A 14763-nucleotide genomic window follows, 5' to 3' on the forward strand; every position below is an offset into this window, starting at 1 on the left:
GAAAAAAGAGACTAATAACAACCCTAGTCTTCTGAGCACCATATTTCCACCCATGGCTACGTACCAGGTGCACGTTTTGCCCAGCCTGGGGTAGTTGTTCAATTCACAGCTCGGTGTTCTGGGCTGTTCCTGCTGGCTGTTCCAGAGAGGCCCCACAGGGAAGTCCTCCTTTTCTAGAAGGCACCTTAGGTGACATCACAGGGCACTCAGATGCCAGCCTGAACTCACTGCACCCTCAGCTTGGAGGGTGAGGAATTCTGCAGAATGGTCAGAACACAAGGGATTGCTTTTCCTTTCATCCTTGCATTCAGTTATCTGATAACCTGTGCCACCTGCTCCTCAACAGAGGATAGAGACAAAAAGCACAAGTTCAATTTCAGTTACCAAGAAGTGCCTACAAACACTTCCTATGAGCCAAAAAAAGCTAAATTACCTCCTCCTTTTTGAACAGATATACCTCCAAGTTCCATTTACAGTGCCCAAAGCCTCATTTACCATGTCCAGAGCTCCATTTTCACCATCCAATCAATCCTTAGGGTCCAATACACATCTTGAGTGTCCAATCCCTCACACACAGGGTCTAAATCACACTTTTAGACCTAGGAATCTCACTTTGGGGTCACAAAGCCTCATTTCTGGAGTTCAAAATTTTGCCTCTCTGATTAAAAACCTCATTTTTAGGGTACAAACCCTCACAAGCTCCAAACATCCCTTCTGAGGTATAAAGGTTCATCTTAAGGGGCCAAAGCATAATTTGTAAGGCCCAAAGTCTGTGTTTGAAGGTAGGCAGGAGAGAGAGGAGGAGACACAAAGGCTTGAAAATGAGACAAACCTATAATTAGACCAAATCTGGCCGTGTTAGAAGAATTTATAAAAACAAACAAGGATAAATAAATGGAGCTTGAGCAACCATCTGCATAAGCTTTGACTGGAAGTAAGAATGAAGTACTCATTTGCTTTGGGGGATAATTTCAGGGAGAAGCAAACCAGACATGTAAAAGAATTTCTAGAGTTTATCACTGTACACTATACTGACACTTGACTTCCGTCCCCATCGCCTCCCTTCTCAACCAATGCTCCTCCCCTCTGGGTTTTACTCAAGAAGCCCCAAGGCCCAAATGACAGAATGCATTTTCCCAAGTTTCTGGAGTTCCTGAACTTTGAGACATCCTCTTTCCTATGGATTCCTACGGTTGTGGGAAGCGCTGCACAGCGCAGAGGTGACGGGGATGGAGTCCAGCTGCAGCCCATCACACCCAGCTCATCATGCTGCCAGGCACAGTGAAACACCAGCGCTGAGAGCAGGCACAGAGGGCAGGGGAGGAATTACTGTGGGAAGAGCACAACAGGGCAGGGGAGCAGGAATATGGGAGTGTTAAATCAGCCTAAGGCACCGCTGCCGTCTGCCCAGAGCAGCACGCGGCCACAGCTGCTCCCAGGGTTTGTCCTGCTTCCATCCTCCAGGGTTTGTCCTGCTTCCATCTCCCAGGGTTTGTCCTGCTTCCATCCTCCAGGGTTTGTCCTGCTTCCATCCTCCAGGGTTTGTCCTGCTTCCATCTCCCCAGGGTTTGTCCTGCTTCCATCCTCCAGGGTTTGTCCTGCTTCCATCCTCCAGGGTTTGTCCTCCTTCCATCTCCCCAGGGTTTGTCCTGCTTCCATCCTCCAGGGTTTGTCCTGCTTCCATCTCCCAGGGTCTGTCCTGCTTCCATCCTCCAGGGTTTGTCCTGCTTCCTTCTCCTCAGGGTTTGTCCTGCTTCCATCTCCCGGGGTTTGTCCTGCCTTCCATCTCCCAGGGTTTGTCCTGCTTCCATCTCCCAGGGTCTGTCCTCCTTCCATCTCCCAGGGTTTGTCCTGCTTCCATCTCCCAGGGTTTGTTCTGCTCTCCTTGTTCTTTGCCCCCCCAGAAAGGCCTGGATGACCAGATGTCCCCTCGACCACAGCTCCCAGCTTGGACTGGCAGAAACCTCCAGGCCTGAGGAGACAGTCCCAGTCTCAATCCCAAACTCTGCAGGAGTTTCTGACATTTCTGACTTTCTACAACCAGATGCTCTGCAGCAATTCAAGCGTTTGTCTCCAGAATGCTATTTCAATACACTGGGATAAAACACCATCGGCTCCTAGAAAGATGTTTCTCCATTTAGGAACTCTGTCTTGCCAGCTTGAAGGAAATCATGCTGCAATAGTAGCTTAGAACCAACACAGGAACAAGAAATAAGCCTTAATAGCTCAGTCTTGATGAAAAAACGGTAATAAAAAAGGATTTGAAACAAATCAAAATGCCCTGAAACTCCTTGGATCCCATACACCCCAACTCCTACAGATTGTTAAAGCTTTTCCTGAACCAAGTTTAAAGCCTGTGCAATTAGCTCTAGTCTGAGAGATACTCCAGCCTGTATTTCCAAAAGATTTGCCAAAGGAAAGTAGCTGTGAAACATGCACAGACGTGTTTCTTCACGTCTCCATATCCTTGGAAAAAGGGATGGCAATGAGCAAGTGAGGAATAATCTGTCACAAATGACAGATCTAAGCACGTTTGGGTATTTTTTTAAATTCTTGATGGTTGGTCTGTCTTCCAGGATTTCCCTGGTTTGGCAGCTGAACACTACAAGGCAGGCAGATTCCTGAGCATCTTCCACTTGCAAACAGCTGTGCTCCCAGCAACCGTATGCTGCCCTGGGCTTGAAGGCCATGGAATTCCAAAAACCAAAAATACTCCAAATCACTTCCAACAAACAAAAAAGAAGTCACATTTTACTTGGAATCTGAAGTCAAAGATTACAGGTTCATTGTCCTGGGCCCAGCCCTTTCATTTGAAACAAGCCAGCAGAAACAGAAAGCAGCCCTGCCCTTGGGGTGGCACGGATGTGAGCACAAGCCAGATCCCAGCTCCAGCACAGAGACACACATCCACAGGAACACAGTCCAGAGTGGAAGTACAAGCTGAAGGCATCACAGACCAACACCTGCTCGGATTTTGTTATAAAGGCAGGAAGCTGGAGGTGATTTTCTACACATTAACAGGTAGAAAGTGTTTTAAGCCACTATTTCTCAGTGTTAGGCTTGCTGCCTTCTCTCCATTTACAACCTAAACCATTTGTAGTGTTTTCTTGAGGCTGGCACCTTCCACTCCTGAAGGATTCTGACAATAAATACTGCTAGTTTGACCAAACAGCAGCAGAAACCTGTGGAAGCACCAGCATTCTGACACACAGTGAAGGAGACAAGAGGCAGCTCCTCCGTGACTAATGAAGGGTTCTTCTGCCATGACAAGTGCAGGCACATGCATGTGGGATTTTTAAATAAACAGGGTCATTTCCAAGGGAGATTAAGCAGATGTGAAAATAGGAATTTGCAGAACTGATGGCAGACAGACAACTTCCACTGCAAAAGTAGACATGCAAACTATTTCAAAACAAAAGCATTCAAGTATTTGGGGATTTAAATGTAAGTTTAGATTCAGGAAGAGACTGCGGGCAAAATCTTAATTTACTAGTGCAAATGCCAATTATTCCAAATTATTCCACATATTTACTATCAAACAATCAAAATTTAGTACCAAATGCTCTTTTTCTCTTGCTTACAATACCCAAACTCTTTGACAAGTTCTACGTTGTGCAAACTGCTACCCCGGTGATTCCCTCCACTTTCTCTCCATGATTTCAGAGCCTAGCTGGCTACTCTGGAGAGGGTCTACATTCCTTTGAAGTCAAAGATAAATCCTTCCAGCACACACAAGCCCCTAGAATTTCTCACACTTGTTCCAGTTTCTGTTAAGCCATATTTTCTCACTCCTCACGTCTTTAGGATACACTGAGAATCAAATATTCTAGCTGGGTTGAGAGACACACAGTACAGCAACAGAGAGGGCAGAAACAGTAATTGCAAGTTCCTTTTGCTACCCTGGAAGGAAAAAACCTTAAAATAAATCTTCAGGATTATTTATTTCTTTCACACTCACATGATTAGAGCTCCAAGAGATGTTAAAACAGCGAAGGTCAAAATGAACAGAGACACAAGAGTGACCCAGGAACACTGACCCACTACTCCTCAAAGAAAAAGCCCATGTCCTCCTGCTCCAGTCACCATGGGATGTTATGGGAAAGCAGGGACACATTCCAGTAGATGAGGTTGCTCCAGGCCCCATCAAGCCTGGCCTTGAACATTTCTAGGGATGGGGCAGACACAGCTTCTCTGTGCACCCTGTGCCAGCAACTCCCCATCTTCAGCAAAGAATTTCATCCCAGTATCCCATCCAACCCTGTCCTCTGTCACTGTGAAGCCACTCCCCCTCCAGGAGCCCCCTCTGGCTTCATTTACCCGAAAACACACCACAAGCAGCTTGCCAGCCCCACGGCAATCTGTGACGGAGCTACACTCCTTAATCTCATTCCACTTAATCCAATTTCTTGTCTTCACGTGCTGTCTCAACACAACAGCTTCATTCAGGCTTACTGCCAGAACCCAGCTGCCAGGGTCTCATTCATCAGAACCCTTCTGTGGGAAGCTCCATCTAGCCAGCCAGGGGTCTGCTTGGCCTTTGTGAACACAGTGCACTAACAACAGATCAAAAACCCACCAAAAACCCCCAAAACACACCAAAATGACTGTGACTCTGATGCAACCACTAGCAGTATTTCCTTTCCCTAAGCAAGGCAATTCAAGGAGGTTTGGTCTGAATGGGGGTTCTGAGCCATCTCTGCAGTTATCCCACAGTGACTGCTGCCACTGCTGAGGTGGGAGCTTTCCTAGCCAGGACTTATCTCCAAATGGAATCAAATCATGACCACGTGGCAGCTATGGGAAGTGGGAAAGCCACTTCCAAGAAAGGATGCTTGCTGCAGACTTTCTTACGTGGTTCCTGTCCCAAACAGCAGGAGGGTAACCACGCCATCCATCTCCCTGGATGTTGCAGGCGTGTCCCACCAGTGACGGATGACATCCATCTCCCTGTTGGCTTTCACTGCTGCCTGAGCAAACCAAGGAATGGTGTGTGGGCTCCAAACATGCCCAGCCTTTCAGTCTAGGATTTGGGCATCTTCTCAGCCACAGGGAAACCTGCGTGTTCACAGACAGACTGAAAACAAACCTGTTACCTGCTACTCAATTCTCATATGACACCTCCTGATGAAACAAAACTGCAGCTAAGAGAATAAAAAGCATGCTCTACTTTATAAAGGGACCCTTTAAAACTTAATGCTGCTATTCTTGGATAACAGGGCAGCCTAACATTTTGAAGCAAATAGGGACCATTTGTACCCCAAAATCTAAATTCAGTTAACGAAAGATCACCTTTTAAGTCTGAAAATGTCTTCATTATTCATTTTCCTGTTTGTAACACCTCATGCAAATAAAAAAGGAAACCCAACAACATGCAGGTGTGAGTTCTCTCTCACATGCCCGAGACATTAAGAACTTCGTAGGGCATTAATATTTTCTAAGACATTTAAGAAATAAAGTTTGCTTATCAAATTCAGAGAAATTATCCCAAACCAAAGCAGCAGGGCATTAATATTTTCTAAGACATTTAAGAAATAAAGTTCTGTAAATGACATCGTTAGGAACGCGTGGTTAAAAGCAACAAAAGCCGTGCCCAGAGTGTGACAGCGGACACAAGCACCACAAAACCAGCCTTACCAGCCCATCACAGTTGCTGATGGCCACGGCAGCTCCGGGCATGTCCGTGATGTCCCCCACGTAGGCGCAGTCGGTCCACAGGGGCTCTCTCTTCCACAAGCGCTCCGCAGCGCTTCCAGCGTCAGTCGCGTTACCACCATGGCTGCCAGGCTCCGGAGAGTCTCCGTACCACTCCACCACGGCCTGGGGAGCCACCAGCCGCGCGTTGGGCCTCAGGCGGAGGTGGAACTCCCTGCCGAAGGCGCTGACGTTGAAGTAGAGCTGCCTGGGGCTCCGCGGCGCCTCCCGCGCCCATCGCCGCTGGCGGCTCGCCGACAGGATGTTGGACACGTAGCTGCCATCTGCGGCCGTGCTGATGGGAATCACCAACCCGTAGGGCCTGGCTCTGCTCTGGAACTCTGCCAAGAAACACACCCAGACACCAAAACAAATAAGAACGGGAGCAGGGAATGAGCCCAAAGACTGAAGGACCCCTCCGCCTTCCAAAAATCCCAATTTAGGATTCCCGTTTCAGCTACTAACATGGGGAAATGTAAGGCACGTGTCAGCTCCTCTTTTATCATGGAATCCCAAAATGGTCTGGGTTGGAAGGGACCTTCAAGACCATCCAGTTCCAAACCCCCTCCCATGGGGAGAGACACAACCCTCCACTATCCCAGGCTGCTCCAAGGCCCGGTCAACCTGGCCTTGGACACTTCCAGGGATGGGGAAGCTACAGCTTCTGTGGACAACCTGTGCCAGGGCCTCACCACCATCACAGGGAAGAACTTCTCCCTGTCAATTGCTGTTATAAAAATGATTTTCCTAAAACTTACAGAGAAAAGCCTGAAATATTCACTGACATTTATCTGGGGAGTTTTCTGTTTCAGGCTTGCTCCACAGCTGCAGGAGAGGCACGGACCATTCTGTATTCTCCTGTAAGGAATGCCACACAGCTCTGTTTCTGAACTTGCTTCTGTGCCAGCACTTCCATCAAGCTTTTGAAAATGAAGTGCCAAGCTTGGTTACAAGCACAATTTGCATACCAATTTCTCAGGAAACAGAAATAGGGAAAAAATCCAGTGGATCACGTGCTGCTGATAAATTAATCCGTGTCAGCACTGGTAAAGGAAGTAACTTTTCCCTCTACAAATCCCCCTACCTAGCAACTCGCTGTTGCCTTTCCTCTGAGTAACAGAGATCAAAACCAATGAGAGAATCTAATTATTAGAAAACCCGACACAGATCTGCACAGATTTGACCCTAAATCTTGCACTTTAGTGCAGCTGAGAGAAGTCACAAATCCAGCAAAGCCACATTGCTTGTAATCCTGGAGAAGCTCAATGGCACAACCCTCAGCTAAGGCAACAAGCCTCCAAGTAATTCCACACCAGTGGAAAACAAATCCATTCAAATGAGTTTATGTTTTCAGTGAGACCTCTGTAATCTGGCTGCAATTGGGATATTCAGTGTCCAGTTTTCAGGCTGTAAGGGAAGGGACAGGTCAAGCTGTGAGCCACACTGCTGCTCTGAATGGGTCCTAGGACCAAGTCTAAGCCTCTCTATTTGACTATGTGAGAGTTAAAAAGACATCTCCCACAAAAATAGTTCTTCCCCACTCCCTTCATCCTGGGAGAACTGGTGAAAGCAGTATCAGAGTGATATTACTGACAATTTCATTCTAAAAGCTTTGAGATCTGATAGCTCTGATGTCAGTGCCAAGTGCCACTGAGAATTCCTCAAACAAATATACTTAATTAAGTGAGCTAAATTTCGCCTGCTCCCCGTGTGCATCACGCTTGATATGAGAGTCAAACAGAGGAAAAGCTCAGTAGCCAGTTCCCCTCTCCTGGCAGCAAGGGCTGCTGGTTTTAAGAGACTCACGCATTCAACAAGTACCTTCAGCAGGAAAATGTTCCTAATGGCTTCAGGGAACTGTTTTTAATATTCTTCCAGCCAGTTACTGAGGAATCTGACAGAAACACAACGTATGGTACTAGCAGGATGCACACATGTAAATTCTTGCACTGTAAATATCTTGGTATACAAATACTATATCCTAGGAAAGTGAGAATTTCCAATTTCCATTTCATTTCCAAGCCCATTGGTACCCCACATCCCACAGCCAGCAGCCACAGGGTGAGTTTCAGCAGCAGCCAACTCCAGCTATTTTGCCGTACACCCACAAGATCAGGTTCTAAAACTGGCATCCTAATTAGGTCATTATCCTTAGGATAATTCCCATTTTAAACACTGGGAATTCTGAGCATTAGAGAAGGGACCAAATTAAAACTCTAAAGTCATTTGTATTAATTAGACACCAGGCCGTGCCCAGGAGACAGAGCTGCTGGGTTGTACATCCTAACTGGGTCAAAGTAAAACCACAGATCCTCACACTGCCGGTGCTTCAAGGCTGGGATTTCATTCCCAGGCTGACATCCCGCCTTCTACCTCGCTGAGACTCCTCGTGGCTTGTTTTCCTCTTTCTTTAAAGCAGGATGTTCAGTGCCAGAGACCACAGTCTGGTGATGGGAGTTCTGTGCTCACCACACGGCTGAGAAACTGCTCTGCACATCCTGCAGCAGAATTCCCACATTTCCACAGGCTGGGGGGAAAAACCCCGACTATTTGGCTAATAGGAGCAGCCAGCTAGCCCCAAGAAGGTAGGGACAAAGGGTGGAAAATAAGAACTGTCAAGGTTTTGAGTCAGCGAAAGCCTTTTCCAGAGTCTGTAAATGCTGAGCTAGAAGAGGAAATGCCTTTTGTTCAAAGGCAATTAAAATTAAATGGGACATGACTGAATCCCAACGACATCTGAACTCCTCTGCTGACTTACATTACCCTTTTTCCACAAACTGCACGCTCTGAGGAAATGCTATCCCAGCTGTAGGTGCTCCCTTTCCTAAGCTAAAATTTCAGAGCCGATCTGCTCTGCTAATTCAAAGCTGACAGTGCTGATCAGAGCAAGAGGAAAAGCACTTAACTGTAAATTTTCTTCATCCTTTTTTTTAATCTGCCCTTAAAATGCTGCTCCAGTTGCACAATGTTTAGGTTGAAAGGAAGCACTTAAGAAGGAAGACCACATTCTTTCATTTTGTGCCAAAACATAATTAGCTGGAGAATGCCTCTGAAGAGAGCTGTCCGGGCTCTCTTTCCTCTCAAAACCTGGTGAACTGCAGAATTAACACCACTGCCTCACAAGAGCTGTCTCTGCACTGTACAACAGCTGTGCTCAGCGGAGGTTCGAAAATCCTAAACTTTTTTTATCTCCTACATTTGGAAAAACAGCATTTTTTATGCGTAAGATTCTCTGAAATACAGAGATCAAAAACCGTTCAGGTGGCTGTCCACAGCAGAATGCCAAATGCCTAAACATCCTCTTGAGAAGATTTCAAAGGCACAGTCTGCGTGCAAATCAGTGGCATCAGTGGAAAAGGAAGAATTTCTCCAAGTTCAAATTATTTTTCTATGTCTAGACCAAACTACCCAAGAAAAGAAATGTGGGGACTCCTGGTAACGTCCCATACACACAGTCTCTACACGGGGCCCTATTGCTGAGTCCCAGAATATTCCATAAGGACACGATGGGATGACAACAGTTTTCCAGAACGTGGAAGATGCATTTGGATGTGAGGGTCAGGAAGCTCAGGTACCTCAGCAAAAGCACTGGATCTAGGGTGACACATCCAGAGCATCACCATGGAATTTTCTGCCTGGAAGTCACAAGCTGTGACACAACCATAGTGCTGGATGGCAGACAGTGCTTCACTGTCACAGACACAGCTCTGCGGTGGAAGCACTGGAGAACAACCAGTTACCTGCTGCCATAGGCATGAAGAGGACAGAGCTTCCATCAAGAGACCGTGCCATGTTCTGGGAGATCACGCTTCTGTCCCGCAGACAAGCACACTGGGATGAGCACAGAGCTACTCTGGTCATTAGCAAGGTGATGCTCAGTAACAGAGCGTGGTGTGGAGACAACTGGACAGGCCCAGCAGGGGTTTTGCCATCACCCTTTTCTGCTTCATTGTTGGCTGAGGGCTTCCAGAAACAACAGAGCAGTTTTGGTACCTCTCAACAACCTGGGTCACTCCAGAGCTACCATTTGCTCTCTGTTTGGCTGCCTTTAGGTGGCAGGAATGCCCAGAAAGAAAGAGAAGACAAGAAAGGGGCACAGATTCCTCGAGAACTCCCACTCAGCTCTGCACCTGAAAAGGGATGAGGCTGTGTGGGATCTGGACATTGGAAGCTGGATGCATGAAAGCAAGGAGAGAGGCTGATGTGGGACACCTCTCTGGTGTCCTCATTCCTCTGCTTCACTGTCACCTGTCCCAGGGATACAGACAGCTCAGGATGGTCGGTGTGGTGTTTTCTGCAGCCTCTGCACAGCTCCAGGTGCTTTGCAGGTGCTTCCTGCAGGCGGTGGGGCCCGGCACAGTTGTGCCACAGGTGTCTTCCAGAAGTGGCACTGAGCAGGGACAGACTGTGCTGCGTGGGAGGCGAAGGTGCAGCACAGCTTCAGCACCTTCAGCTGAGTGACACACAATGACTCTCACTGCAGTGCATGAATGCAGGCAATTAAGTGTGCTAACTCTGTATGCCTGTGCTGCTGCCTTAATTTCCCTAGGTGACTTTTCAGGCTACAAGAAAAGATCAGCTGCTGTCAGAAGCCAGCCCTGGGCCAACTCAAAATACACACCACCAATGTAAAGCAATACTTCGTGGGACTCAGAAGTAGGACAGTGCATTTGCAAGTTTTACATCCAAGTCATTACAGCTCTCAAGTGAGTAAGCCATGGCTTGAAGTGGTGGCTGCCACATCCCTGGAATGGGGCTGGGTTGGAAGGGGCTTGGAGTAACCTGGGATAGTGAAAGGTGTCAGCGCCCGTGGCCGGGGGTTTGGAATGAGGTGATTGTACAAGTCCCTTCCAACCCAAACCATTTTAGGATTCTGTGGTTCTGTATTTTTTGAATCAGAATTTACAGGATCAAATTCAGCCCCAAATATTCCTGACTACATCAGTGCCAAGCTCTAGAAGAAAGGAAGAACATTAAAGGACAAAGAGTTATTTTCCAGATTCAGGAATTTTGCCTGATGTACTGTGTAATTTAAAAGACACATTCCTGTATAGCTTATGGTTTTTGAAATTCAAATACAATCCATTTCTCATGGAAAGGACTAGAAATAAAAGACAGGATCAGCATACCACTGGAAAAACCCTCTGCCAATTAGCTTTAAATGTACCTCACTGTCTCTGTTCCCATTATTCACTGATCACGGCAGAAACCAACCTAAGCCCAGAAGCACACAGTGCCAGAACTGAAGTTGAGACAAGACCTCCAAAATTCACAGAAATGCCTGAAATTCTTCTCTGAACAAAAGCTGAACCAAAACCTCAGGGCTGGAGGTCCAATGGCAGCTGGAGCAGAACTGCCTGGGGTCCATTCCCACCGCAGGAGAGCTCCAGAGAGCACTCGTGTGCAGGGACATGCACTGACTCATTTCACACTGGCTAAGGGAAGGAGCACACACAATGGCATTCCCTAATGGCCACTAGTGCGCTGGGAATGCCAGCTTCCACATCCTTCCACTACCCCTTCCATCCTGTGGAGGACCCAATTGCCAGTTACTCTAAATGAACACAGATCTCCTGAAATTTAAACTGTGGGTGTATCCTCCCAGTTAAAGGAAGCTTCCTGTCTTTGGGAAGAGTCCCAGAGGCTGAGGTCTCAGTAAGAAGCACCCCGTGGGCACACAGAGGCACATCTCCCTCATGTGCCACCGACCCTGAACTTGCTGCACAGGTATATCAGTTTACCAGGCAACAGTGAGACTTCATAACTTGGACTGGCTTGTATTTCAGAAGGGAAGCACAGACACATAAAGATGCAAAACCGCAGCACGAGAGGGCATGCAAATTCAAGCCGTGCCACGTCACTGCAACTACAAACGCCTATCAGTTTACCAGGCAACAGTGAGCAGCTACAGACTTCATAACTTGGACTGGTTTGTATTTCAGAAGGGAAGCACAGACACATAAAGATGCAAAACCGCAGCACGAGAGGGCATGCAAATTCAAGCCGTGCCACGTCACTGCAACTACAAACGCTTCTGGGTGGCAGTGCTGGGGGGTGCACAGGGAATGCCTGCCTGCATACAGATCATTTCTCCAGAAACAACTAGTCTTTGAGCTAACTTCTTTTATTTCTCTCTTGATAGCAGGAATAATAGCTAAAAAGACTTACCTCTTTGGATCTGCTGTTCTTTACCAGCCTGCAGGAGAGAGAAGAAACACATGCACAAAGTTGTTAGTGTAATTACTATGCAATGGGGAATGGCAGAAGGCTGAAAAATCACTTGGTCTGCACTGCACTATTTTATATGTTTCTTCATTTGGTTTCCAGGGATGGCAGCTCTTCCTTAACTGAATAAACAGCTGTTCCCCCCAATATACTAACGGAGACCACAGCAAGTTTAACATAAATAGAGCTGCTAAGCAATCCTGATTCTGAATGACCTGTTCTATGCGTTGTGACACTGTGCCAAAAAGTAAGTTTGGTGGCCAAAGAGGGGATTTAACAGCAGGAAAGCGATGAGCTCCAAGAAGCACGGGTGCTAGGGCAGAGAGGAAGCAGTGAGCTGACAGCTCTTTGTATCTTGGCTAGAGAATGGGAAAGCCAGCTGGACCACAGTGACCGCAGGGACAGTGGCAGCGATCCGATGCCATGGTCAGCTCACTGCCGGCTGGGTACTTGCTCTTGCCAGGGATAGGGGACCTAGGGGCATAGGATCCAGAGGGAAGGGACCCAGGGGCTGCCGCTGCGGGATCCAGCCCGGCCGGGGGATGCCGTGTCCGGTTCCAGGCTGCTTGGATGCAGTGCTCTGTAGCACAGCAGAGAGCGGAGAGCCGCCCGTCCATCTCAGCCTCTCCTCGCCCCGGGCCGGTGGGGGGACAAGGGAGGACCCCGTGGGACATCGCGGAGGGCAGGGCAGGGCAGGGTAGGGCAGGGGTCCCCCCTCTCCCTCTGTCCCTCACTCACCTGCCGGCCGGGCGCAGCGCGGGCCCCCAGGAGCGCGGCTGCCACTAGCCACAGGGGCAGGAGCACCATCCCGAGGCGGCCGCCCGCGCCCCGGCCCCGGCCGCGCTCCGCCCGCTCCCTCCTCCTGCCGCTGCCTTGCCTGCCTCCGGCGGCGGCTCCCGGGGCCGGGGCCGGCTGGGCGGGCGGAGAGGCGGCGGGGCCCCCGCGCCGCCTGTTGCTGTGCGCCCGCCGCGACCCGCGGCGCTGATAAACCCGCGGCGGCTCCGCCTCCGGCCGAGCCGGCGCTCCACGTCAGGCACGGCCCGGCCCGCCGGGGAACCGCCGGGGAACCCGCCCGGCTCCGCGCACGGACACGCCGAGGCAAAATCCTATCGCTGTGCTCACGCTGCATCCTCGGCGGTCCCCGCCCTTGCTCCGTGCGCCTGAAATCCACCGAGAAACAACTTTCCTGGCTGGCCGGCCGGCCGGCCATCCATCCATCCCACCCACCATCGCTGCCTGCATCACACCCTGGCAGGGACTCCCAGAGCAGCTCCCCAGCCCGGGACCACATCCTCAAGCTCCCGTATTTCCCTTTAACCCAAGGCAGACTGCAACAGCTACAGTCTTAAAATCCCAGAATGGTTTAAGTTGGAAGGGACATTAAAGCTCATCTCGTTCCATGGGGGCCACTGGACTGGGCTGCTTCAAGGCCCAACAAACCAGGCCCTGAACACTTCCAGGGATGGGGCAGCTTCCCCGGGCAGCCTGTGCCAGGGCCCCAGCATTCTCATGGTAAAAAAAACTTCTTCTCTGTATCTAACCTGAACTGATGCTCATTCAGTTTAAAACCATCACCCCATGTCCTGTCTCAACAGTTCCCAAGGGTCCCACTGGACTGGAGTCTGACCACAAAGCCATTTCTCTCCCCACCAGCTGGGAGCTCGGCACACGACACAAAAAGAAATGGTGCCTGGTCTGGGTGGAACACAAAACCCACTTGGACAGTACCTTCCACTGACAGAAATCTGCACAAGCACCCTCTGTACACCTTCATTTCCCCAGAAGACACTACACAGTTGAAGCTGTGCATACCCAGTTGGTAACAGACCCCACTGGGGGAAGCAACTTTCCAGGAGGCAGAGATGAACCACTCCAACACCCTCAAACACCAGCAATGTTCAACTGAGCCTGAATTTTTTCAGGGTCAGAATTAGCCAGCGTTACAAGCATCTGGATCCTAAAATCCAATTAAAAGCCATTGTGTTGTACCTTGGGCATTACCACTCCTGTGAAACATCACAACCCACCACTATCAGTTTCTGCTGGCCTCACGTAGCACAAACACGTGATCTGCTGCTGCTAAATGTTCTCAGAATACATGTGACAGCTTAACTAAAATTTTTAAGTTGACCTCCCTGCCAGAAATCATCGTATCAACATGAAAAAGAAAATACCGGTTCTACTAAATCCAAATTGCGTCACAGCGACATTAAAGAGGAGAGCTTCAGTCTTGATTTTCAGAAGATACCTTGAATATTCCAACCACAGCAGCCCTACTGTTTCAGAGGACATAGGTCTTGAACTGCACAATACCCCCTCACAAAGCAAAAAATGAAAAGGAATTTTCTTGAGAGAGTGGGAATGCATATGTTAATAAAAGTGTACAGTCATTTCTTCACCTAAAACACAAAGCAGCCTGTCACACTCAGCAGCAGCAGCTGCACAGAGCCACTTCTGGGAAAGCCCAGAATCAGAAAGGCTCAGGTACTGTAAAGTGCCAGCTCCATAATTCTAAATAAAAAAGCATTTCACTTACCATGCAGATATTCCTGATTTTACTTCCCTCATGGGTGTTCACTAGGCGACCTCCAACGCTACTGCACGTGGTTCAGAGCCTGAACACAACCTCGCTGTCCTGGTGTGTTGTCTGTAATGTGACACACCTGTGTGCTGCAAGCCACCTGTTTCTGTGTGCTGAGACCATGAACGTGCACAGTCCCAGGTGTTTTGTCCAGGGTAATTACAGGGGCACTTTAGGGAATCTCAGAATCTCAGACTGCTTTAGGTGGGTACAGAGTTTAAATCTCATCCAGTCCCAACCCCCGGTCATGGGCATGGACACCTTCC

The 14763-nt window shown here is 48.8% G+C and overlaps 1 protein-coding gene across 1 annotated transcript in view; it reads right to left on the reverse strand.

Annotated features, from left to right (window-relative positions):
- The window catches only part of ADAMTS3 (ADAM metallopeptidase with thrombospondin type 1 motif 3), a 58074-nt gene extending 43933 nt beyond the window's left edge, over positions 1 to 14141 (reverse strand). Inside the window, exons 1-4 of the mRNA XM_041459676.1 lie at positions 14091 to 14141; positions 12655 to 13076; positions 11860 to 11887; positions 5635 to 6032 (exon numbers count right to left, since the gene is read on the reverse strand). Of these exons, the coding sequence (XP_041315610.1) occupies positions 5635 to 6032; positions 11860 to 11887; positions 12655 to 12723 (495 nt within the window). The 5' untranslated portion in view covers positions 12724 to 13076; positions 14091 to 14141. The remainder of the gene's footprint in view (positions 1 to 5634; positions 6033 to 11859; positions 11888 to 12654; positions 13077 to 14090) is intronic.
- Positions 14142 to 14763: the final 622 nt, after the last annotated feature.

This window comes from Pyrgilauda ruficollis, unplaced genomic scaffold, assembly GCF_017590135.1.
Source record: "Pyrgilauda ruficollis isolate IOZ18807 unplaced genomic scaffold, ASM1759013v1 scaffold139, whole genome shotgun sequence".
Taxonomy (NCBI): domain Eukaryota; kingdom Metazoa; phylum Chordata; class Aves; order Passeriformes; family Passeridae; genus Pyrgilauda; species Pyrgilauda ruficollis.